General features: G+C 42.2%; 1 protein-coding gene across 5 annotated transcripts in view; it reads left to right on the top strand.

Annotated features, from left to right (window-relative positions):
* Nucleotides 1-27,095, top strand: part of GALNT9 (polypeptide N-acetylgalactosaminyltransferase 9) — a 313,952-nt gene that overhangs the window by 174,424 nt on the left and 112,433 nt on the right. For 4 of the 5 annotated variants that reach the window (XM_087754687.1, XM_087754685.1, XM_087754686.1 and 1 more), the window contains one exon: nt 8,819-8,999. In XM_087754687.1, coding sequence (XP_087610813.1) covers nt 8,833-8,999 — 167 coding nt within the window. In that variant the 5' untranslated portion in view covers nt 8,819-8,832. Of the gene's footprint in view, nt 1-5,343; nt 5,461-8,818; nt 9,000-27,095 lie in introns of those variants that run through there. The other variant, XM_087754688.1, reaches the window with a different exon arrangement.

The following is a 27,095-nucleotide window of genomic DNA, read 5'->3' as shown; positions in this document are numbered from 1 at the left end:
CCTTTGGCAAAAATGAAGCATACAGCATGGGAGAGGGAGGAAAAAGAAAGCACAGGCTGTGAACTTGCTCAGCATTTTGGCAGAGTCAGGATGGTATCGTAGGATGGAGAAGAGACAAATACCATTCTACAGACGATGCCATACGATACTACCCCACACTGTTAGCTCCTGCTGACATCCCAGGGAATCCCTGGACAGAAGATGCTTCAGCTTTTGCCAGAGTAGGCCTGTGTTAGAAACTAAGGGAGGCTGCTTTTTAATTCCCAAATTAATCACAACAGGACAAGAGTTCAGGTAGTCACTGGTTTTGATTTCTGGCTCCACCACTGTATCTTGTGCAATCCTGAGGAGTTCCTCAACCTTTCAGCAGATCATTTTTGCCCAGAGGTAGTAGGATGACTCCTTCCAACCTCAAGGGGCATTGGGAGTCCAAGCTCACTGCTGCTTGGGAGGCACTGTGATATTTCCATGACGGTTGCAAAGGAGCTCCAAGTACCGTAACTTTCTGTACAGTGGGGGCTGCTTTGTCCATAGTCACCCAAGAAAAGGGTATGTGAACCAATACAAGCTAGTGCAAAAACATTATCCTGGAGCACCTCAATGGCAAAAGTATCCAAGGTAGAAGGGTTTTGTTTATTTCTGAAGAAGAGATCTTTTCCTGATACTGAACCTCAAGCCCAGAATCTGTTTCTTTTGGAATGTAGTAAATAACTTGGGTGCTTTTTACCCAGAGATTTCAAAATGTTTTGTAAAAGTAGTTACTGCTGCCGTTTTGTAGCCTCTGTACGTCCCTTCTTTGTCAAACCGTCTGCCTGGTGGGACTCACCAGCTCAATTTGGAATTGAGACAAAGCTCATGGCACCTTTTCTCTCGGCCGTAGCACCTGTGCCCGTAGGGTCTGGCTTAGCCCCCCCGGGATGTCTCCTCTAGCACCCAGTCTGGACAACGCGCCGAACTGAGCAGCCGATCAGAGCGTCCCGGGGCTGTGCTGGGGGTGGATGAGAGGCAAGGCACTGTTTATGCGATTGAGCCTCTCTCTGATGTAAACGTGTTATTTTAGAAAACTTGTTCCTCTTAGTTATTTTGAGAGATCACTAAAATGGAGCTATAAAAACAGCAAGACAACTGGTGAGATGAGACCTTTTGCTTAGTGTTGAACAGCTCGCTCCTGTTGCTCTTTCTTCCTCCTCCTCCAACCAGCTGCTTTTCTTGAGCATCTGCTTCTCTCTAACATGCACTGTTAACGACTGAAGGTGGAAGACCAATTTTTTCCTCCATGCCTACAGATATGCCATTCAGTGCGGCTGTAACCTTCATCTGAAGTTTCTAGTTGCAACAGAACAAGATTACAAAATTAGCACAATACAGTAATTCAAGATGGAGGCATTAGGGCTGATTCATTAGATGCATCTAATTTAACACCTGCTTCCAAAAGGGTGGTTTTATGTAGAACTAGCTTAAAAAAGTGTTGTAAGCCGAGTCTTGTTTTAGCTATGTTACTGAACCTATTCTAGAGTCTATGAACCTTTTTCTTTTCTTTCAAAAAACGCAACTGGAAATGCTAAAAGTCAGTTTTGTCAATCTATGTGGAGTTGCTATTGCCGCTGAATTCTTTTTTCTTTTTTTTTTTTTTTTCTTGGTTAAACTAGGATCTAAAGATTTTTATTGCCTTACAAGGTATGCAGGGATGTTTTCAGCTGAGAAATCAGGATTGGAAAAGGAAGGAAACAATTTGCTGATGAGTTTTATGTTCCCTGTTTCAAAGAGAGGGAAGTGTTTCAGGGGTGGCAGGTCAAACTGCTGGGTGATTGTGCCAGATTTTTTAGAAGGAAATGTTTTATTCCCTCCTTTTAAGGTGCTAGGAACTGGAATACTGTTGTGAAGTTATTCAAGAGTGCAGATGGTCTAAGTGTAGACAAAGTTCAGAAGTTTGGCTTTGGAGCCCTTCTCAACCTGAGACGGGTCAGCAAGGGCACGTCAGAGATCTTGCAGCAGTTTTGTCAGTGCTTCCCAACTCTGGTGGCATTGGTGATGGAGCTGCCCTTGTGATTGTGCCCGGCGTCCCTTCTACCAGCCGGGCAGGCTTTTGGTGAAAGGAGTGAGGTGGGGGAGCAGAGCCACAGCGGCGGGAGGGGAGGTGGCCTTGCCAGAAGCGGCAGGACGGCCGGGAAAAGGCTAAGAACAGACCTGTGCTACTGTGCACGTGGGTGTATAATTATTCTCAATTACTTATTTTTATTTTGAATTGGCAAAAGGTTAATTATGTCTAAGAACCTTGGCTGAACCTGATTTACAGCTGCCTGTAATTGTGTTGCAAATAGGAAAAAAAAAAGACACTAAAATAATCACAGATGTAGTTTGATCTCACTTTTGCCATAGTTCCTCACATAAATCTCTTCAGTAATTTTCCCATTGTGACAGGGTTTATGGTGAAAAATGGAAGGTCTCTCTTCTTCCTAGAAAATTATGCATCCTGCTGAGTAATTAATCTGGTTAGGAAACTAAGACTGGTTAATTCTGCTCTCCATTCTCCTTTCTTACACAGAAATCTCTGCAGTGAGAGCAATAAATTCAAAGTGAGTGACAGACACTAATTATTTGTGACCTCATTGTCATCTGCGGTGTTGAACTGGGTATGACTGATCCCAGCATATGGGCTGTAGATCTTTTTAGTCTAAAAATTTAAAGAAAAAACAGCTTTAAAAATAGCAGCTGACCAGGCATTGCTACTGTTGTTCCCCCTCTCTGCCCATCACCATTTCAGAGCTGGCAGCATGATTTCAGTCCTTTGACACAAGCCCCAGGGTTACGCTGTCAGCAGTGCTGCTGCACCCTGCCCACGATGGCTTCACAAGCCATGGAAAACAGTGAAATGGGTGCCAGTTAGAGCCCTAGGTAAGCAACTCACATGTGAGATAAGGATCTGGAAGTCTGCAGGAGGCTTTAAAAGAAGAAAACGGAAAAGTGCTCTCATCTGATCTGACTTGGTTAAAACCGATATATATGCTGGAAGTTGAACCAGAAGCACTTCTTCATCTGTCTTTTTTAGGTTTTATACTGCTCCCCGTCACTGCAGGACCTGAACACCCAGCACATAAAATCAATAGCAACGGTCTCTCTGCCGAGCAGCAGTATTTCCAGAAATGTATCCCTTTCCCGGTTGTTCCAGTAAGTGAGACTCACAGGAATGAATTCTCCTGTGGGCTGTCCCTGGGTTTTTGCTGAGCAGAAAACGCCCAAGACATGAGGCACAAATAACTTGATCTTTGCTGACTCCCTGCCTTTGGCAGCCCACCTACGCATCCTGTGGGAGCACTGCTGTAGGGTATTCTCCTCCTCCATGCCCTCCCAGGTGTTGTTCCCATGTTCGGCATGCTGGAAGGCCTCCAAGGAGATGATTCTGCTGAATGGTCCCAGACTGTGGAGCAGCCCTTGGACGAGGGCCCAGAGGATGCGCTGGAGGGTGCGTCTTGTGCACCAGCAGCCCAGAGGCTCAGCCAAACCTGAGGACATGGTCTCCCATCTCCTGTCTCCCGATCCCATCTCTTAAGACCAACCTTTTTTTGAGAAGATGCCGCTGAACTGGCACCCCTTTTCTGTTTTTTCACAAAAGGCTGACCAATGCAGATAACTGGATTTGGGGGTTAACAAGTTATGATCTTGACTTAGGTAGTCCTGGGGCAAAGCACTCTGTTGAGGAGGCATTTGCTGAAGCAAATGAGATGAAAAATGCTATGCGAATGTTACCTTATGTGAAACACGGTTATATTGTGTCTAGCTAACCAGCCGAGCATTGAAGAACATTGCCTGTAATAGCTGAATGTAACACGTACACAAACATACATATAAAATATACTATGTTCATTGTTCCTAAGAACTTCTAGAGATGCCTTGGTGCTTTTCTTGCACAGTGAAGCAATGTGATATCATTTATTTAATTGCTGCTGTATATTGGTCAATGTTACTGCATTGCTATAATAACTGTCAGTCAGACCAGACTACAATTTGGGTAATGAATGGGGAAAAAACCTCACAGCAATATGTTCTGAGAGAAAGTCAGGCATACGATGACTCTTTCCTAGAACAGAATCAGATTATCAGCACGAAGAGCTAGAATATCAGATTCAGGAAAAAGGTATATGAAATAATTGTCATTATGCATGGTTTGGAAGGCTGGCTGACTAATTCTCTCATAAGAAAAATAGCAAACAAAGTGCTTGATGCTTCCCATGGGTTGAAAATTTCATCACCCTGCTACTTGTGCCATAACGATGCAAGTGTTTTGTTCTGTAAATTGCAAGAGCATATAGTATAAAGAATAAAGTTTTCAACTACTGGAATTAAATCGTTGTTTAAAGTCAAATGAGCACGCCACACCTTGGAGTGCCTTTCATCAGAGCAAGTCAGTTAGCTTTAATGAAGTCACCTTCAATTTGCTTTGATGTAACATCAGAACCCAGCCCAGATGATCGCAAATGATCAGCAAATAAATTTCCACGTTGCAGTCTTTCAAGGACATAGACTTCATGAAGTGTCTAGTTTTCTGGATTCTTTAACTTCTGAAGTCCTTAATTTGAATCCCTTCCAATAAGGCCTGCTGCTTGTTTTTTTCGAGGGAGCTGCTGACCTTTCTCTGAAGCCGAGCCCCCTTTAAGGTGCCGTCTGTCGGGCAAGCAAAGCAGAGGCACGCAGCATCACTGCTTGCTGTTCCTCTTTTAAGTCTAAGACTGTATCATTCAGAAAGGTTAGGCTGCTGTGGTTTCCCTTTGGGGAGGGGAGAGATTTGGAGTCTCAGACATGTAATTTCTGTAATTACTCGAGCAAGCACTAGTTGTCAGGCCAGGGATGGCAACATTAGGCCCTTCTGTTCTAATTTTTCCAAAGGAAGTTATATTAAATAGTAAAGCTAATAGTAGTCAAAGTGCCAAATAGCCTCTCACCCTAAATCGTAGCAAAAGGGACAAATGTTACAATTTCCTTCAAAATGAAGCTTCCTAAAATATTTTCAGAAATATTTAATGTGCATTGAAGTGCTTCACTTAGTAAGATAAAAGGATTTCTACTGTTTGAAATCACTGACTGCAACAGAAGTCTTGAAGAGTTTTAGTCATGTTTCAACAGAAACTATGACTGTCTCGCTCTCCACTCCTCTTACAGAACATTGTTTCATTAGAAAATTCAAACAGTCCTTCTGAAATACCCCGAATATCACAAAATCACATTTTTTGCTTACAGCTTCCTCCTTTGCATGACCCAGTTGGAGACATGATTATATCAGTTCCTAATTGTGAGCCTCCCTTGTGCTGGTTTCTCCCTGTCCATGCAGAATGCAGGAGTATAATACCAGCTGCAGGCTGATCACTGGTGCTAACCCAGTTGCTTTATGATGACTGCTACAAGCAAGAATGGAAGGTTCTCAGATGTTTTTGAACCAGTTTCAGTGGAAGAAAGACCCATAAGGTACATTTCTACAAAGAAATGTGAGCATTGAAGAAGAGTGGTTTGTGATGTATGAAGCAAATTTGTTCAGTGTTTAGGGACAAGAATTCTGTTTTTGAAAAGGTCACGTTTGACTAATGTTAGTTGTTCAGAGTAGGAACTCTCGGTGTGTTTGTATGTTAATAGCAAACTGTAGGCATCATAATATTTGTAATAATTAAGATAGAACCAGTCAGGACTGCACTAGAGAATGGCAACCAGTGTCCTAAGTCTTATCCAGCCTCAGCACACTCAGTTGTGTCTCTTAGCAGCAATTCAGCACAGTGCTATGACTGGGATTTGTCTCTGAGCGAATTGTTACCAGTTAAGGCAGCGGGAAACTTTGACTCATGAGCTAGCTCCTGTTGGCCAGAAGTTTGGACAGCAGAGACACAACTCTGTTTTTCCATTTACCTGAAAATGCAGCTGGGCAGAGATTCATGTGGCCAGCCTCACATCGCAAGGAAGGCTCTTCCCTCCTCTCCTTCTGCACGGAGCAGGAGCATGGCTGAAACAAGCATGCAAAAACTTTCTAAATGCTTCTGCAAATACCTGAAGACAGTTTCATGAATTCAAGAATAATATGAGACATGAATGACAACTATATAGGTATTTGAAATAATTATAATAATCTTTGGAAACCTTTAGCTTACTTTCTTGCAGTTGTTGCATTAGGTCCAAATTCTCTAGGATTTAGTGGCTTGTGCTGGTAACTTGTGATTCTTTTTTTTTTTTTTTTTTAGCAGAGAGGTGATGAGAAGGACTAGGCACTCTGCCATCCTGCTGGGGCTCAGCTCAGTCCAGCTGAACTCATTTCTTGCCTTCTCCTTGTACATTTTGAGACAGGACAAGAGCACTTTCCTGTTTGTCTTCTGGGCTAGTTCCATACCTTACTAGAGGAAAATGTGTTTGGGAGAGGAAGAGAGCATAGCTGGCCTGGGAGGAAGAGTAGTCATTGAACAGCGGGAGGGCTCTGGTTTGTGTTACCAAATGTTGGGGGATAAGCCATCAAAGGTGGTCCGAGATCCTAGTACGGCAGTGTGACTGAAGAAGAGAGCCGTCTACTGATACCACGTTCCCTTGCCTTGAGCATACTTTTCATTTTTCCTAGCATTTTGTTTCACTTACAGCTTTGAAGAAGTTCATTATTGATTAAGCATCAGTATCAATCCCAGTAGCTCGGTGCTTTGGTCTCTTCTCTCTGTGTCCCAGTAATGGAATAACCTAGAAAAAGATGCTGTTTTGAAGATTCATTTTTCTGCTTTCCCCTCATGGATGCGTGGCCTGTGGGGTTTCTGCTCGTGCCTCTGTTCAGTCTCCCTTGCTAGTGAGACCTGGAGCTCACCTCCCACACGCACCCATAATGAGACCAGGGCTGCACGAGCCTCTTGCTTTCCCTTCTTTTCAGCAACTCACTAGGCTTGAATGCTTGGAGCTGTCTGAATTTTTCAAAAGCTTGGCCATACCAAGAATGTTTTTCTGTAGGGCATCCTTTTTTTCTTCTTCTGCCCTCCCTCCTCCTGCTAAGACTAGTGATTCACTCTGAGACAGTTGAGCATTTCAGTGCATGATGATGAGGAACATGAAGAAGACATCAAAGACACAAACACAAGCAAGGTCTGTCCTGACTTGGGATCACTGATTGCAGTATGAGGTATGTGTTTTTGTAGGCAATGTCTGAAATTCAGTACCAAAATTCCCAAGTACTGCAGGTACTCAGTCCTTTTATGTTCAGACAGACAATTTGTAGTGTTGCACTTAACCTTAGCACAGGATTTTTTCATAAGCACTTGCAGTAGAAAATGCTAACTTTACTCTTTCAGATGACTAACGAGCTGCTGTCTCTCTGTTCTGTCCTGTAATTAAGCAGAGATGATGGAGCTACAAGTGAGGACAGTGTTAGCGATAAGGTGCAAGAGAGATTCCTGCACAAGAAACTAAACTGTCCCAGACCTTACTGTGACTTGGAGAAGCCAGTCCCAGCTTTGTACTGCCTTGTGTGTCTGTTACTAGCAAATGTTGACAGTTTCTTTCTGCCTTTCTCTTTAATTGTTTAGTTGAAATAATGACATTTTCCTCTTGAAAAAGTCTTAATTTGAAAAATGTCGAGCAGGTCAAACTCTTAATTGTTTTGCTCTGCGTTGTAAATGATTTGGAGGATATTTGTGCATTTCTGTAAGGTATCCCCAAGACTATTATAAACAATTTTTTGCTTATAATGACTTGTTGATAGTGAACCTTTTGGAAATAAGAGCTTTGAAATTAAACACGGGGTATTTGAGGAGCTTATTTATGAGAATTCAGCACCAAGTTAAATGCCTGTTGCCATGGAAGAGGTTCTTGGCGATGTGATCATATGGACATTTTTTATGTCAGTTTAGTTTTGTTTTCCATGTATTTTTGAGTTGACCAATAATATACCAGTGAATGAAACCTATAAATGCGTTGTTGACTGGCTAATATCTCAGAACTAACCAAGTGGGGCGAATCGTTTTAGCTCAAGTGTGTCCAAACTTTCTGATCCTATAAGCTCTAGAAGCTGAGTGTCTTACATAATATACGTATGTCGTTCATCAGAGATCTGAAGGACAGAGGAAGGCTGGAGTCATTCCCAGGTGAGAGACGGTGTCAGGTCCCTAGTGGCTTTAGCACAACTTTGTGGGAACAGGCTGGGCAAGGTGTGCAGTTGAGTCCAAATAACCCATCTATTGACTCACATAGTGAAATTAGATTTACCCTGTATTTTCCACCCAGCAGCGGCTGGTGACCAGTTCCATAGCTGTATTCCCAGCATGGGAACCAAACCTGAACCATTTAAGAGCTGCAGGTGGTCTTAGAGCCACAGAGCAGATGCCTCAGCTCTGACACTTATTCCAGAACTGACATTAATATGGAGTTAAACTGGCAGATCTACATGTGGTAGAAATTCAACATATCTCCCTTAAAATGAATGGCGCTATGCTGGGAAAGGGCCTGGCCTCCAGTTCTTATGAGGAAAATTTATTTTCATTATCTTAAGGATAATTAGGCATTTTGGAATGTTTGGAAACAAGATTCCTGTTTCCAGGTATTTATACAGGAAAAAGGAGAAATTGTGAAAGCTGCTAATTGATTTTTCATAGTTTGCTCGTTAATAATTATGCACTGATACTACAGGATGTGCCGACATGGACTCTGGTTTGAAAAGCTGAGGATAATTTCCATAGAGCCATGAGGGTTTCTGAGCTGGGTTTGATGGGAGTTCAGATCTTGTTTATCTAAAAACATTCTGTCATCACAGAAGAGGTTAGATCCATTTCCTTTATATTAACAATTCGATCTTTTTGTCTTTTTCATTTAGGTCTGGCAAAGCCCATGGGATTAGTTGAAGGTCCAGGAGGCTTGGGCCAGGGGGGAATGGCTGCTACCCTGAGAGATGATAGCCATGAATCAGAGACTAAGTACGAAGAATACGGTTACAACGCCCAACTCAGTGATAGGATATCACTGGACAGGTCCATCCCTGACTACAGACCAAAAAAGTAAGTTGAATTCCACGTTGCTGTTAAGAGTAAGTGATTGATTGTTGTTCTGTTGACCCATGATGGCATTCTTCTCTTCACATCCCTTCCTGGTTAGAGTATGACAGCAGTTAGTCGTACGTGTACCCCTGAGCTTAGTGAAAGTTAGAGAGACTGAGTGCCATCTCCAGCATGAAGTGCCATGTTAAATGCATAGCTAATTCTGTGAGTAATGCATTATTATGCACATTCAAGGCCTCAGATCAAAAACTACATCAGGATATTGGTGCTTACTGGGTTTGGTTCACTTGGAAAAGGCCAGGTAGTGCCAGCTGAGCTCCCCATCAGAGGTGGGAGCCTTAGTCTGTGCTTCTTGTAGTCATGTGTAATGGAAGGTGGGGCAGCGACAGCAAACACTTTGTAGACACTGATCACTTAAAAAAAAGCCCATCAAATTAACTGCCTTTTCTTTAATTGCATTTGATGTTCTTGGAATCGTTTAGTCGGGGTTTACAATGTGCTGAAACATGGACTAAGTGTAATCCATCGGAGTCCTATAATTGCAATAAGATCTTTTTTGTCTTTGGAATGTGTGCTTATTTTTATTCTAGCGTTATAGTCTTCACATGCCTGTGCTATGTTTGACATTGCAATTATATGTTTAATATTTGTGCTGATTTATTATATTTTGTATTAAATGTCTTTCAAATCTTTCATATTTATGGAGTTATGTATCTTCTAGATGAGACATCCGCACTGTCATCCTATGAATGACAATCAGTAATGTCTTAATGCAGAGGAGATCAGCAGCGATGCCTAGTTACTCTCAGGAGACAGAATTGAAAAGAATACTAAATTAATTTCTAATAACAATCTTCTGTTTTAAAAGACCCACTGGGGCTCCTAGGCAGAACGGAAAGTTAAATAAAAAAGTATCTTATTAAGTGATGAGAAAAGTTTAGCCAAGCAAAACAGCTGTGCTCTGTGAGTAGATTGCAATTGAATTAGGATTTTAGGCAGTTCAAGCTGCCAAAAACAAAATCCAGCAAAACAAAACTTCAGTTTAACTACAAATTTCATTAGCTGTGTTACATATTAATCTAATCTCAGAAGTATTGACTCAGCATTTATTCATTTCTGGGTTTTGCTATACAAAAGAAAACCTAGGTAAAAGAAGTGGCAAAGAGAAAAAAATCTACTGCTTTGATACCACATTTGATGCAAGTATACTGACTTGTCCAATGGTCTCGTCTCTCCATCTCTCTCGATGTATCATAAAAATACATCATGGAATTATTCTGAGGAAGAAGTAGTCTGTAGTTATGCAAATATTTGAGTTGTGCATCAGATCTGGTCCAAAGACCCTTAAAATAAGTGTGAAGTTTTTCAGATGAAAGTCAGTGAGGTCTGACCTGGCCTGTTGTTAGCTGCTGTGGTGAGGTGGATAATAAACGAGAGTGCTCTACTAGGAAGTACAAAAGCGAAGGTTGCAGAGCTTGAATCTAGCTCAGCGACTGTCGGAAGCATGAGAGCATTTGCAATGCAGTGATGTTTCACTTCAGATTACACTCTTCCACAGTTTTACCGGGGAGCTTTGATGAGTCATTCAGATAAGCTTTTTGACGTGCTCATTTTGGGAATGTCATAAGGCCATGCTGCATGATTAACTGTCTGAGTTACCGGGAAAACTGCTTTCCTTGTGGTGTGTTGAGACTTTTGAGGTGGTTCTAGTTAGGTCGAGATGCTGGAATTGAAACACTTGTCTCTAGATACTTACGAGTCACAGGAAAATCCTTCAGATTGAATTTGCTATGAAAAATGAGTGATGATTTGCTGTGAAAAATGAGCACAAGTCTTACAAGGAGCAGCTGAGGGAGCTGGGGTTGTTTAGCCTGGAGAAAAGGAGGCTTATCTTATCCTTGTCGCTCTCTACAGCTCCCTGAAAGGAGGCTGTAGCCAGGTGCGGGTCGGTCTCTTCTCCCCAGTAACAAGCACTAGGACAAGAAGAAACGGCCTCAAGCTGCGCCAGGGGAGGTTTAGGTTGGGTATTAGGGCGAATTTCTTCACCGAAAGGGCTGTCAGGCCCTGGCCCAGGCTGCCCAGGGCAGGGGTTGAGTCCCCATCCCTGGAGGGATTTAAAAGAAAGGGTAGATGTGGTGCTTGAGGGCATGGTTTAGTGGTGGCCTTGGTAGTGCTGGGTTAATGGTTGGACCTGATGATCTTAAAGGTCTTTTCCAACCTAAACGATTCTATGGTTCTCTGAAAGTTTGGAGAAGGTAGAAGCTCTTGTGGAGAGTTTTATCAACTTGTATCAAATGAGCTTTGGCTGCCATTTGGTTGCCCTTTTCTATTAGAAATTTCTGTTGTCCTCATGAGCAGCATTTTTTGTCTCTGACCCTTCAAATCATAGAATCATAGCTACTCATGCACAGGTACTCATACACAGTCTCTCTCAGGAGCTCTCACTCTAATGCTAAGACTGTTTTCACTCCGTACCCTACCAACCTCTTCTTATCCACCATGTAGTACCACACTGCTTGCCTAACAGGTGATAGCTGTGCCTCACAGCCATACGGCAAAGCTGAGCTTGGCGTTCTGTTTGGTTTAGACCAAACTAATTATATACTGGAGAGAACTCTAATTATATACTGGAGAGAACTGAGCCTCCAGATCTTTCAAATAGGCTTTGGGAAAACACTCTTGTTTTGTCCAACTTTGTATGCCGACTTGCCCAATGGTCTCATCTCTCCATCTCTTGATAACAGTTCTCATTGCTGAGCCCTTCTCAGTCTGCTTGTGATTTATATTCGTGTCATTCCCAGAACATTTTAAAAAAGGGAGGACTTTTCATTTTTAAATTGAGAAGCAAGGTAGAATTAATGTTCAAGGCCATGTACAAAGTCCATGGCCAGTCTATGACTAAAAACACTTATCTGGACCGCATTCCCAAAGTATTAAACGATGCTTTTTTTTCCCCATTCTGGCTTCCATTTAAAATGTTCAGATCTACATATTTGCACACAGCAGTAGGTATTAAAGATCTGAACCAGGAAAATTTATACTCAAGTCTGCATTGCATAGACGCAATTTATGAAAGTAAACATGATTTCGCTGTGCAAATGTGGGACTTGTAATATTCAAGACTTAGTCTTCTTTTAAAAGAAATTTGATTAGAAATATTATCTTTAAGTTCATTTTATCTTTGAACTCCCCCCTAATTGTTGTCCGGTATCTTATTCTGGTAGAATAAGCCTTTTGTTCCATCGACTAGCATAGCTACAGTAAACATTCAGTGGTTTAATTGCTTTTCAGGAGGTATTTTCATCCCCACACAGCAAATTAAAAAAATATGTTACACTAAAGAGGTATACAGTCAGACAGCGTGACCATGAAGGCTCCTAAATTGGAGTCACCTCCCCGTCCTTCCACTGCGGTGAAGCCTGCAAGCCTGGGTGGGTAGAGATGCTTTTCCCATATACTCACATGGTTTTCTGCTTTCCTACCTGCTGCTGCCAGTGCAGATATTCCTTTTAACTCAGAAGCCTTTTCTTTACGATAGGAATCTCTAAGTACAGGAGACAACAACAGATTTTGTGCATGTTGCGTTTGTGTGCCAAATCGAAGCAATGACAGTAAATAGCTTGCTTGCGATTACAATTCACACAATAATTACAAAATTATAGTTTGATCCTAACATGGTGTAATAAACGTCTCAGCTTTTTCTTCTCTGATATTGCACCTCCCACAGCTTGAATGCTTGCCCTGTCTCTATGTAGAAAGCAGACAACCCTGGGGAAACAGTTCAAAAACATACTGTGAATTGATATTTCAAGCTATGATTAGTTTCAAGAGACATGTAATATAGAGCAGCTGCAATTTTGTTTTATAAAACAATGCAAAGCCTCCCCAACAGTTTGTAAGTTTGTTCAGTCTGACCTTGAACGCTATTTTCATTTCTTGTTGGATTTCACCTCAATCAAATGGGCTGATTTTGAAGTTGGGCTGATGATCTTTCCGTAATGGATTATGTAAGTCGTAATGGTGACTTTTTGCCTTGAAGCAGCTGAGTGCAGTGCAGCTGAGTACTCTGAGAAGATGCAAAGACCGAGAATGGGAATGCAATGTGTTTGAGTTCAACGTCAAGCAGAATATTGAGGATTTATTATGGTTGATTGATGAGTATTTAGAAATGTTCAGCTAATTATCCTAGTATTGGACTGACCTGAGACTTTGCTTCATGTACTCAGTGGAAAGTGGTCGATATCTTGTTGTCTGTTGAAATACATGAAAATAACTCTAAGATAATAGTCTGGTTAGTACTCACTGTTATTAACTACCTAAATTCTAGAGTAATTTTTTTTAGTACGGATGAAATCTGCGTTAATGCCAAAAGAATTTAGCAGGATTATTTTTGTTACAAGGGAATTCATAAGGCTTGTGATGGGATTGGTTTCATCCCCTGTCATACAGGCACATATCAAGCTTGAAAAACATTTCTCAAGTTACAGGCAAGCCACAAGAAGAAGGGGCAAGGACAGTAGCACAGGTCTCTGCGTGTCCCTGCTGCAGCCCCATCTTTGCTCCCCGGTGTGCTGAAGTTTTTCAAGGGCTATATCACCATGGAAAATACGTTGCAGAGAGCTCAGGATGTTTAATGTCCTGATCTCTCTTCCCAGCAGTGAGGTATTAGCAGGACTTTCTAGCCCTCGGTAACATACCCCGTTTCCTCTGTGCAATGGAAGAAAGAGAAGCTTCTCTTGTAAGGAACAGGTTATTTTTTCCCTTGGAAAACGGCTAAGCTAGAACTTGCTATGTGGTTCTCTGGGAAAAGTGTTATTTAATGGCGAAATGTTATTGGATTAATTTCCATTTATGTTCTTGCATATTCAAAGTGAAGGTTGTGATCACATGAACTCAAGTACTTAGTGGAGACAAATCCAGTGTTGCCCAATGACCCTGATGTATATGCGCGGGAAAGCATAAGCACATGTATTTGTATCAGTTATCTCTACCAATATGTGTAGATGTGGAATAGCCTTGAATCCTACCCATGGGAATGCTGTGCAGTCTGCTGGGCTGCGTGCACGCCTTTCTTACCGTCACGCCAAAGGGCCAATGTTTGACTGAATAGTCAAAAACAGATCTGGAGCAGCACAGCTGAGATTTTGATAGAGATCCCACACTTCGGAACAGAAGTGCCCAGAGCCAGCCACTTAAACCCCTGCGACGTCATTTGTCTTCAAGTGGCTTAATTTGTTAGGGGTACTGAGAGTAGAGAAAAAGAACAGGTTTAGCTGGAACACGCTGTATTGCTAGAATAGGCTTCAGGAGCAGCAGCAGCCATCCTTCTGCCCTTCTGGGGGAATAAAAGCCTTCACTGCTGTCAGGTGTAGCACAAAATAGAAGTTTGTGCTCCAGTAACAAAGGATCATACTCAGTCCTTCCCAATCATGCATGAAGACAGAGGTGTTTCAGCCCCATATGACAGTAGATTTTGACTTCATCAAAGACGAAGAATGCAGAGAAAAAGTCAAAACCTTAAGGAATTTAATTCAAAGGCGGGGGGGGGGGAAGGCCCCCAAACTTACAAAAGCTGTTTGTTTTACAGTGGCATCCTGGAAAATTGGGAAGTGTCAACTAACCAGATGCTTTCAAATGTAAGCATCGTCTCTCAGGATAACATAAATTCCCCTGTTCTTTCTGGGGCACGGTCTGGATGGCAAGGTGTTGAATTAAACAGGTTAAACGCCTGTAAATCTGGCATTTTCTAACTTTCTATCACTTGACTTTGCAACTTAAATAACTTCTGGGGTTTCTTTACATGCAGGGCACGTCCACACATACGCACACATGCGCTTGTTAACACTGCTTGCTGTGATGCATTATGCATACTTTGGAGAAAAGTTAATATGATCGCTGAGCTTCCACAAGGGTTAAATTGGCTTTTACAAAAAATTGCCTCCGCTTGGTGAGGATCTTTCATTTAACTGATCTTTTTTGTGCAACTTGATGCCGAGTGCATTGTGGCAGTCCAGTGATAACAATAATACTAATATATGGATTCAGTCTGCTGGCTCTATCAGCCAAAGAAGATATTTCTTTGTGTTATGGTCATGGATGTTTGTATTGAGAAAATTCAGCCCTAAAGAACAAACTTATTAATGCTGAGGCAACTCAAGTCTTTAACCATAAAAAGCAGAGGAATCTAGGTCTCGAGGAAATTACTTTCATTTATTCAGTTCTTTTATAGAGGCGAGCATTTTCGTTGCTTGCTATAGACATTTCACAATAGCAAAGGAATTGCATCTCTAGGGCTCTGAAGTGTAATTAATGGTTCACTCCGCTCTATACCTAAGGAAAAGCCTTTTTAATTACCTATCAAAAAGGATTCTGGAATTGATCAAATAGTGCTATCAAGGGGGCAGGCTTGGTAAATAGACCTCTGATTTGTTCATTCAAGGGTTTAATAACAGTAGCTAGCATGAGGCCAGCGGCTAGAATACGGCCTGTCTGTCCTTCAGTGGCCGGTGAGCTCAAGCCTTTTGAGAACACAGGGAGCTCACCTTTAATTTTGACCCTTTCTTTTGGCGGTGGAGCTCTGTGGACTCACTGTGCCGTCTGAGCCATTGGTCAGCAGCTCTCTCGAGCCAAGTCATATACGTGTTTGCAAGTTCTCGGCCGAGAGAGGAGGATCGGCGGCCTGGTACGACGGCCCCTGCCCGAGGCTGTGGGAGCGGGCAGCTCCTCTGCCCGTCTGTGTCGGATGTCCCTGCAGGAGCAGGGCAGGAAGGCAGATGGCTTTCAAAGAGCATCAGCTTTTGGATCAGTGGATTGGAGAGGGTTAGACCTGGTGTTATTTGATTTTCTCCACCTCTGCAGCTTGCTCTGCCTCATGACCCACTTTTCAAATCCTCTGGGGACACTGGGTGTTCTGTGCACCGCTTACAAAAATGACACAAGAATCTCTGAATTGAAACAGGCCGTTAGGATTCTTCCCAGGCTAACCAGAGTGCAATGTAATGGGCCCCTGCGCAAGGAATATCTGCACTGGAACAGATCCAGAGCTTTTCAGGAATCTGAATTTCTGATGAGCAGAAAATGGCAACTGAAAAAAAAATCCCACCTAAAAATATTTTGTGTCAGGCTGAATATCTTCTGTGAAATGATTATTTAAACAGAATGTTTAGACCAAGGAAACATTTAGTTTCCCGTGAAAAATTTAGTTTTAAAATAATGAATTTTCTATCACTGGCTTCTACCAATACTTTCAGATTAATGTCATAGAATCATAGAATTGTTAAGGTTGGAAAAGACCCTTAAGATAATCGAGTCCAACCGTTAACCTGTCACTGCCATGTCACGTCACAGTAAAGTGAAACATTAGTTAAAATTAAGCATTTCTTTTTTCAGCTGACAGTGTTTCACAATCACAGTGCAGGCACAATATCTTGATTTCCATGAGGCTTCTTTTTTGATAGGAAACTTTTCCACTTTTTTGTTTTTGGTTTTTTTTTTTTTGCACCCACTCTCAATAAATCTGAAAAACCATGCTAAAATTCAGAAAAACCCATTTTGGCCACTCCAGTTGCACATATGACATAAGTTGAAACAGAGAGAAGCAAAAACAGAGGCAGAAAATGGAGCAGACAGAATTACCTCTGGGCAACAGATTGCGATTGTTTGTTGGAGGGAAATTGAGTAAGAGATGAAACTAACTGAAGGGTTTTAATTAGATCCCAAATCAATGTCCAGATGTGGATTTTGAACACTGCAAAGGGGGCATGTGTGTACACGTGCTCTGGGACTTTGTATAGGTCTCAACCAGCTTTGCCAAGTTACGCAGGCTGGACGTTTTCCTTGGGCTGTGAATCCCCTACAAATACCGCGGGCGCCTTTGCGCATACGTTATCTGTATGCATAATTGATGATACAGCTTCACAGAGATGTGCCCAGGTCGGAGCTGGCTTTCCGTCTTGCCCAAGCTGGTGCGAACTGAGTAAGTCCCTGCGCTGGTTCCTCTGCGGAGAGCCGGGCTCTGCCCGGCTACTGCACGGTGTTTAGTGCTGTAATTCTGACTCAGCTCGTTCGGGATAGCAGTTGACAACCTAAATTTGCTCATACTGCTGCCTCTGGGCCGCTTGTGTTTATCTGTGTATCCCTGTGTATGCCAAGGGCTTATCGCTACATTTTGGGAAGCGTTTCCTATTTGGCTGTGAAGGGCTCAGACTGGAGCTGTGTGAAGCCCTCACAGGAAAGGAAGAATCACCTGCTCCTTTGGCTGGGAAAGGGAAGTCCCTGTGAATCACAGGTACCACCCGCCGGCCCCTGGCTCTACACCCAGTGCTGTTTATTTGTACTGCACCTCTGTAGTTGTCCCTGAGACCTGTAGTTGTGACTTGACCCTGTTTATGAAGGTACTGTAGGTCGTCTTCCAACCTCTGCTGGAGGTCTGCTCGCTTTGCCTAAATAATGATATATGAATTGGAATGTGGGAGCAAACCTTTGTCTCCAAAATCCCAGGTCACCATTAGATCTTTGAATATTTAATTAGTTATACAATGTTGAATTGCTCCAGTGCGAAGACTCACTGAGGAACAGACTGACGCTGTGACCGTGTTTCCCAATAATAAAAAATTATTGAGAAACTTTCCAAGCAGTTTTTGAGGCCATCTGATCATCAAGGAGGCTCTCGGACTGCTTTTGCTTGAGCAACAGCAGTAGGGTATGACCGTGAGGTATGACCATGAGACCGCCCAGGTTCCACTACAGTGGTACTCTGCCTCCTGCTCTGTTGTGCGTAGGAGCTGGTGACCCCAAAGGCTTTGGGGAGACAGCACCAAAGTTTTTTGCAGGACATGGCTCCTAAGCAGAGCCTCCCCGTGAGCTGGACTCCATGCTGTCTGCACAGTAGCAGTGCCCGGACACGTAGCAATATCTCGCAGTTATTTCTGGTATTCGATAGAAGTTTTCTCTGGCTTTTCCCATTAGATATGTTATTGATTCCCTTTTGTTTAGTGCTAGCTAGGCTTTCCAATTAAGTAGTGAGTTTAATTATGCCACAAAACGTATAACATAGATCTTGATTATGAACACTGGCCCATGGGATAACGAAAGGAGGACCAGCAAGGCTAAATTAAAAAGAATCATAAAAACGAACCACCTTTTGAAAAAACCCACCTTACATTCAAATGCAGTAATTTTCCTCTTGTTACATTTTTGCAGTGTCTTTGTGTATATTAATTGTTGAAGACAAGTTCTGCATGACTGTCAGCACTAATAAATGTAGATTTAGTGGAGGCTGAATTTGATTAACTAGAGCGCATGAAAAATAACTGATTGCAATGTTGTGTTTAAATGCAGTAAGCCATTGCAGGAAGCCGTTCCCTGCAATTTGTCTGCACCAGAACATACTCTTGAATACATGAATAGTTTACCTAAGGTGGGTTGCATAACATTGACTAAAAGTTAGACATCTAATTTAAGGTGATCAACTTGGCTTCCTTTATAGTCAGTGGAGAAGAAGAGCACACACGTGGTAGCATTGCTTACGATGTATAGTGTGTAATGTCCTCTGGAGGTCTCTCCTTCAGGAACCTAGGACAGCCAGCTTACAGAGGATTTCAGATGAATCCAAACCAAACTGTTAAATGTTCCAAGGCATAAAGAAACAAGAGGGAACTTCTCTGTTAGCAAGACATGTTGAAGAATGACCTGCCAGCATGGGCAACCTGGGTAAGGTCCCCACTCAGCAGCTGTGGAGGCAGCACAGTTTTCAGCTGGGAGGAGATGATCAAAAAGCTGGTTTGCGTCCCTCAGTTTTTCTTACAGATCATGAGACTAAATGTGCCTCCTGTGACCTGCACATTTACAGGTGCCTTAAACACAATTGCTTTTTTTAAAAAAAAAGTATGCTTTAGAGACTGTAGTAATTTTCTGAACTTGAAAACAGAGCGACACAATATTTTCATTGCAGAAGGAGTATTTCCTCCTTCAGAAGAGCAGTTGTGGGGTGCTGTCTTCAAATCCTGTATGCTGTTCTTTCACAGGTAAATACATATCTGTAATGCAGACGCACTACTGAGACGCAGTCGTGACTTGCAGCTGTGTGCTGGCATTTTAATGTTTCTTTCATTTCCCTCTCCTGGGCCCATGGCTGATTGTTGCCTGCTATCAGTTCCAGGGCAAAAAGGGTATTCCTGTAAATTTCTGAACTGTCATGTTATGTTACACTCCATGATATCACATTACAGGATAAAAAGAAGCAACAGAACAAGTCAGGCAATGAATTCAGGGTGGTATTTCTCTTCCTTTTATGTTTCCTTACATGTATCTCTGTTAAACTACACCTGCTATCCTTCTTACGGCTTTGAAGGAGTTCTTCTAATGGTTTGAGGTGAAGATGTTCCCCTTTTCTTTCTTAAAATGTGCATGCAAATTTAGTTCTGCTGACAATGTGAGAGATGTATTCTCTCCAAATGCCTTCCTGGTGTAACTTTAAAAATTAACTAGTTTTGGTTCCTATTTTATTTGGATAGGTTTCATAGTATAAGAAAGTCAAGGTTTCAGGTCAAATAACATCAAGATTTTTTAGTTGTTGTTGTTGTTTGTGTCTTTGCGATAAAAACATGAACAGGCCAAAATGTCAGACAATTTACTCTTCTGTCTGAAATAAAACTGAATTGTGGACTCCAAGTTGATGCAGTGTTTCATTTTAATAGTGTCAGTTCTTGCTTGTTTTCCTCGTGTCTCCTGTTTTGAGTGAATTTAGTGCTAATAAAAGAGAGAGACTCTTAAAACTAGCCAGAGCCAGAAGTACCTGACAGTTGCAGGCTAGCAAATGGTAAGCTGCCTGTCTTGGTTCGCTTGATCTAGATGCTTTCCAAGTTTTTGTTTCTCTGAAACAGCACCTGCCAGATAAGTTGTTTGATTGTTTTATGTTGTTGAAGTGTGGGGCTTCTATTTTCTGTTCCTCCAGCTTTCTGAAAAATTCTTGGCTTCTGCTGTATTGCTTCTAAACCTTCTGCTGTGGTCTCAAAAACAAACCATGGCCAAACCAGGTCACCTTGCTGGATGCAATGCCAAAGGAGGCCCAGGGACAGTTGCTTACCGTGCAGTCTGTGCGCTCTTTTCCCTAAATTTCTACCAAACCAAATGGCTGTCTTAATAAGCAATCATTGTGCAGTTTTGGCCTGCATCCTTTTGGCTACAAGAATTCCTGCAGCAGCTGACTGTTCTCACCTGGAGACTTCCCTTGAAATAGGGTGTAAGCCCGGAGGAGTAGGAGCTCCAGGCCTGTGCCTCGATGCCGCCTTCGTAAAGCCAGCACCAGGCTGATCCCTGTTTATTTCTTGGCTGTCCTGGCACGTTTAAATAACCCTTGTGAAGCAGGCATCATGCAGTAGGTGTTACTAAGCCTCAGAACTCCCAAGGTGATGAAAAAACCCACACTCTGCATATAGTAGGACATCAGGGCGTAAAATGTGGTGTAAAATCAGATTCCTGATCTCTGTGGTTCTTGATGATTCTGTGCATTGAGAGGAACAGTCTTGTGAGCACTGGGGAAACTCAACTGGGAAATTTCATTTTTCACACAAAACTTGTGATGGAGCTTTTAACTAGGCGTTGTGTTGTAAAGGCAGGGTCACTGGGGAAAGGCACAGCATGTTCAGTGTGCGAGTAAAGGCTCTGTCTTAGAAAGATGACTAGCCTAAGTCTATAATTAATGAATATTTGAGGCAAAGTTACTCTTTGCAAAGAAACTTGGTATGGGGTGCAATTTCTTAAGTTAAGAATCCTCTATACGTTATCCTGACCACCTCTGGTGTACAGATTAGCATATACATGAAAATAACGCTTGGAAAATATTCTGAATCAGCGTTTCTTATCTCCTCTCCCCAGAAAGAAAGCTGGAAGGCCCTTGCTCAGCAGAAGGTTAACTGTAGTGACAGAAGAGGAGGCAACTTTATTCTCTGTTTTCTGTAGAGAATTATAATATAGCTGATATATTGTGTAGGGATCACTTAAGCAATGGCAAGAAGCCATTCGATGGAGGAGAACAGCAGCACAAATACTACCCAGCACAAATACACATCTCTCCTTATATGTCTGAATTAAGCAGAGAAAATGAGGACAATTGTCATGCAAACATCAGGCAAAATCCAAATCCCCTTGGCCTAAGAAGTGCACCTACAGTTTTTGATGGTGGTGGTGTGGCAGGATTTATCAGTGAGGCATTAGGCAGCTTTAAATTACAGGAGATTTCATCTCTGTGTATTGATTATGCACAAAGCTCCCTGTTTCTCAGCTTCTAGAAAGGAAGCCCTCTGGAGCTACATTTCACCTGTGTGAGATGCCTTCAGGTTGTTAAATAGTTCCTTAATTAGTTTATTTTCTTCTTTGCTCTAAGGGATGAGTATATTATTTATTCTGCGCTCCCAGACTTTTGTTAGTCTGCGTTTATGTATTTTGTCTTCAGAATGACCTAGCACGGGCCTAGCCCCTAGGGTAGCATGAAACACACCTCTGACGGAGATGGTAGTTCAGGCTTGACTAATGGTAAAATATTAATAGCAGCAATAATAATTAAAACAGTGCACTAAAATACCCTTGGGTGCTGTTGCTAAGTTAGACTGTACCCCTAAAATTCCAGAGGAAAGGCATAAATTTCAGTTATTTCCATCCGCAAAGTGAACAGTTGTCTCACTCAGCAACTGGAGTAAGCTTTCATCTCTTCGTGGATGTTTCATTAGGACACGGTTCTCCCAGAGGGTCACGGTGCAGTTTACATTAAACTCAAGATAAAAATGACATTGAAGCTTTGCTCCTGTATTTTCTACGCTGCCTGAAAGCAAATACATGACCTACAGCTAGTTCGTTGGCTTATTGCCTTGGTGTTATTAACCCAAGTGTACCCGAGAGGCGGGGAATTTGTGTTCAGTTTGCTTATAGAGGAGCACTCAGCTCCTTTGCCTGACAGATCTGGGAATCTCTGGAAGCAGTGGGGGGAAAGCTTCGCTAAGTACAGGTTTGAGCAAATAGTCTGGATGAAACAGGTTGAATGTGAGTGTCTACAGATGAGGGATAAAGAAGGGCATGGTTGTGAACACAGCCTCAGTCTGCTGGGCAGACGGTTAATGGGAATAAGCTGTTCCCCCGCTGCAGAGCACTCACTTCTAGGTTTCTTTCTGATGGCAGATTAATTTCAGTCTGCAAACACTGAGGATGTGGCTTCAAAATGTCTGTGGGCAAGTAGGAGAAAACCACCGGACAACACGGAGTGTAAAAGAAATCGGTGCTCAGCAGGCAGAGTTGGGTAGGAGCGGTGCATGAATGTTGAAGTGCTGCAACGGCCGTGGCTTCTCCGAGGCAGGAAAAGACTGGCGTGTGCCCTTGGCCCGCTCAGATTCACAGGCATACTTCAGTACGTTGCCTGGTCTAGGACGTCTGCCTAATTTCTGTCAACCGGAGTGAAGACTTAGCATATGCTGACCTGTTTTTCTGAATTAGGATAAGAGCTCATAAATATTAAAAATCCCCATACATTGAAGTGTTTTGCTGCTGTGAAGTGTGAACCCTGGATCTTAGCTTTGTGCTGGACAGCAAATGTGGCTGGATTTTTTAAAAATGTTTTTGTTTCCAAATGTAACCAAAATAAAATTAAAATGTAAGAGTTTTCTGAAGTGCCCAAAATAATTAGAAGGTCAGAAACTGTTGTTAACATTTAAATTCTAAATGCGCGAAATTGTTGAATGCTGTGCTGTTCACCCCTAGCTAGCCTTTAATTTAAAGAAAAGCTATAAAAGTGCAATTAGGCTCCAGTCCAATGAAGCACTTAAATATGTTCCTAGTTTTAAGCGTATGAGTAACCCCAGTGAAGTTAAGACATGCTTAACTGCTTTACTTGAATAGGACGTTTCATAAAGTAGTTACAGTAGACAAAGAACGATCCTGCAAGTGTCACTGGGAAAGAAGTAAGGAGGAGTAAAGTCCCATCTGTACTTCAGGATCTGACTGCTCTTAGGTTTTGACGGAGCTGGTTTTGCCCAGTGATTTATCCTGCAGGTTCCTGATCCAAAGTCCGTTGAGAGCTTTGGATGTGCTCCATCATCTCTTGTTAAAGAGGCTTGGTTTGCGGGCAGTTTCCTACCCCTGTCTACCGATAATGCATACGGCGCGTGGACCTCTATTTGTCCTCTCTGCTTGACTCAGCAACATGCCTTTTTATAAACATGCTGCTACTACCACCAGGCTCTCCGCTCAATCCCATATAAAGCATCTGAACATCAGGGATTTAATACTCTCATTTTCAGTGCTAAATCAATGTTCTTTATGCATTTGTTCTTGGAACACTGCTCTATTTGAACCATAATTCTTCCCACATACCATAAACTTGGTCTGTTTTCACTCTGATAGAAATTGATCATTTAAAGCAAGAGGAAAAACCCTGTGACTACTGTTTAAGCGTTTCAAGGCTGTTGCTGGTTAGTCAAATCGGGTTCACATCCCCTCCACACACCAAGCGCTGTGATTACCAGGGAGGCATTACCTCTCTGGGCTGCAGCCAGCCTTGCAGCTGCTGGGACAGGGCAAAATGAAGAGCTGCTCACTACGGTTTTGGCAGGCGGTGAGGGGATGGGTTTCCTCAGTTTATGACTGGCCTCCCATTTGGTTGTTTACTCCTCCAGCCATCCTGCATTTGCACACAGGTAGAAAGAAACATTCTGCTACGTAACTGGATTTGACCAGAGATTAAAGCTGGTCTCCTGCAAAATACACTGGAGCCCATTAAAGAAAGGATTGTTTGCCAAACGTTGTTGTATGTCCTCCCGAGACCATAAAAAACATGGTTAGCTGAAGTAATAGTGGAAAATGATTGCATTCCTCTATCCTCCTCCTTACCACCACGCTGCAACGTGACAGCAAACCTGTAATGAAATCCATGAAGGGCTCTGCAGCCATTACCTTGAAAACTTTTTTATTGCCCTACATTTCTAGATAACGCTGTGATACTCAGTCTCTGTCCAGCACCAACAGCACCAGCTGAGGGACTGCGATAGTCAAAACTGAAAAAAAGTACCTTGAATTTTTAATATTAAATACTTGCAGTAAATTTTTTAACAGTCAAGGATAACTTTCTGTATTTAGGTATTATTATCGGAATAACAAATAGCTTCAAGGATACAGCAAACTGTTCTGTGCAAATGGAAGATGGTGAGTTTACTCTTATACATTATTTATTGAAAATTATTCCTCTGATTTCATCCACTCCACTATTTTTTCTTTATGTCTGGCAGGGACTTGGAGTGCAATGGGAGAGACACTTTAGAGAAGGTGGCATCTTAAGATATGCAGTCCACTTTTGGATATCTGGGCTGTTACCTTCTCACTCCCTCCAGACATGCTGGGATTAATTCTTCCTTTGCCATAAGTATCCTTTTTTGGGATCTTGATGTATCACCTTGAGTGGAAGAGTACTTCTTAATGGGAAATCTGCTAGAAATCACTGTTGGAAATGCAGCTAAATAGCTGACTTCACATTGCTAGCTGGAGAGTAATGACCCTTGGTGGCAGGAACGAGAAGTGGTGCCACGGGGTAGCAGCTTCAAGTTCAAAGAACTCTTCAATCTCAAAATACCATCTTAATGTTTAATTTTTTTAGGGCAACTCTTGTCTAGTCTTTACGTTTAAAGCATGCAAGCTAAAAATCCAATTGGAACAGGGACCAGGATCTTCCAGAAGTCTTGAGAATCACTTGACAAATCTGAATAAGCCATTAGTGTTCAGTCACCTAAAATTCGGCAGAATACATGTCATTTGGAATTTAGTTGGGCTCTTCCTTAAATTTAAGTGCAGCACCATTAAAATGAAGTCGCATGGGGGATACATTTTCTTTGGGGATTTTTGAAAAGCGTTTGAAAGCAGATTTTGGCTCCTCCATTAATTTCCAATCAGCCTAATGCTTTGTGATGCAGCTTGCATACAGCCACAGGCAGATCTGGATGGGCACACTAGGGGATAGAGTGGAAATTTCTTACAGATGGTATTTCAAAACATATTAGTGACTCAAGTTAAGTTACCAAAAAAAGGCAAATACTTTTTAACACAGAAGGATCTGAGCATGAGCTTTTAGCCATTTTTCACGTTAATAAAGGGGCTTGTTTTAAAAGTGATTGGAACTAGTTTTAGCATTTTTATATGTATAAATCAATATGAGTATTAGACATGATGGCATGTTTCTAGTATTGTTTGCCTGAGGAAAGCCAGAAATAGCTTACTGAAATACAGGGCCTCTTATTTCACGTGTGTGGCAGCTACTTTTGAAGAGTCTAATAATCTTAACTGTAAGGCTTAATATTCTTTACAGGTGGGGCCATCTTCATGCTGCATGTTTTAACTGTGCATATCTATTGTGCTGTCGGTCACTGCCTGACAGTTCTCAAGGCTTTCTACCATACACATAAAATAATTTGTCATAGAGATGGGAGGAATTAAGCCAAATAGAGCAGCAAGCATGTTAAAAAACAAAAGATACAAACATGTGTTGGTTTGGTTTTGTGCAGAGAAATTAGTCCCAGTCGTACTGGCCTGGAATTCAAACAGAAAGGAAAAAAAGACAAAAATGGATGTCTGCTTCTCAGGGAACACTTGTCCCACGTGTACTCTTGCAGCTGCATGGGGAGCTTTAACCTACCTGCGGAACTGCCTGTGTCACAGCTGGAAAGGGCTCTCTCCTTCATGGAAGTATTACGGACAGAAATTCCTGTAAATTTGGTCTTTTCTGTAGGAAATAGGACAGAGAAGAGAGAGTTCTAAGGTATAAAAGACATTTACTTTAAACAGGCTGCTGCTGGTGTTCATTCTGCAAATCTTACAGGCATGAAGTCCAGTTGTTCAGCCTGGGAACGTGGGAGATTCCCAGGAGCAGATATATGTGTGCTGGTAAACTCGTGGCGTATTGCAATGGGTTTTTTTTGGTTGATATTAAAGGATACTTTTCCTTGATACAGGAGGTGTTTGAGATTAGTACAGAAACAAGGATTTGGCCTGATTTCTTTCTGATGAATGCGAGTGATTCCTTTCTTAAGACTTTTGGATGCAAAACACAGAATAGTGTGTCAAGGAGGCATGCAAAAAAAGCTGCTGGGAATTCCCACAATATGGAGTAGGTTTAAACTGTCGGTTTATTATAATCCTGAAAATGACCATCGACATCACTGTGTGCCGGAAAAGCTGGAGGATAGATTATTTTGGTTGACTTCCCCTGACTCCCCTTTAACATGAAGCACTGAAACACTGTGGGCGGAGGAACAGACACAGTTTGTACTCAGGAGCAGTTGAGGAGGTGTCTTTATTTTAATGAATTTCTTCTTCAGGGATAACTGCTGAGGACGTGGTGCATGGAGTGTGGCCAAGGGAGCAGCTAAGTCAGGTAGAAGTTAGCCAGGGAAGTCGCCCATTTCCAGACCGTAATGTCATGACAGAGGAGTATTTTAAATAACGCATACTCTGAAGATGATCTCTCAAGCAATAGAAAGGGCAGTCGTTTCTTCGGCATTACGTTTAGTTCTCGCAAAACTGTCACTCAGTTTGTTCTTTCAAGAAGAATCAGTCAGCAGAGCTCCAGATTGGCTTTTGTTGGTTTGGCAAATACTTTGCTGAGGACCCAAAAAATGGATGGGTACGGGAAGTCAGTGTTAATGCTGAACATCCGAATACTGAGGGGAGTGTTATAGTACTTGCAGAGGTGGAGGGAAAACTATCCCGATTTATTTAGCTGTCACTCAGGAGAGGAAATTCACCCACCAAACCCTTTGTTCGTCAGGGTTGGTGGTTTTTTGGAGCTGCCTAGACTACCAAGCTTACAGCACCAACACGAATTGCACTGTATCTTGTATCTGCACTTCCCCAAGTCAATTCAGGAAAAAGGAGAGGGTGTTGATTTTACTTCTGTGTGATAAATCAAAATGGAGGCTGCTCCGTAAAGCAACACAGACTGTGAAGAAATAGCCATGGTAAAAAGGTATCTTCTGGAATCACCAGATTTTCTAGGCTTTTTCTGAAAGTAACCGTCACTTCTCTTTTTACCTTGGTTGTAAATACAATGGGCTGCTTCTCTCA

The sequence above is a fragment of the Nipponia nippon genome, unplaced genomic scaffold (genome assembly GCF_047370975.1).
Source record: "Nipponia nippon isolate SJK-2023a ecotype South Korea unplaced genomic scaffold, ASM4737097v1 scaffold_18, whole genome shotgun sequence".
Classification (NCBI taxonomy): domain Eukaryota; kingdom Metazoa; phylum Chordata; class Aves; order Pelecaniformes; family Threskiornithidae; genus Nipponia; species Nipponia nippon.
The sequence above is the reverse complement of the archived record's forward strand: the minus strand, read 5'-3'. Positions and strand labels throughout refer to the sequence as shown.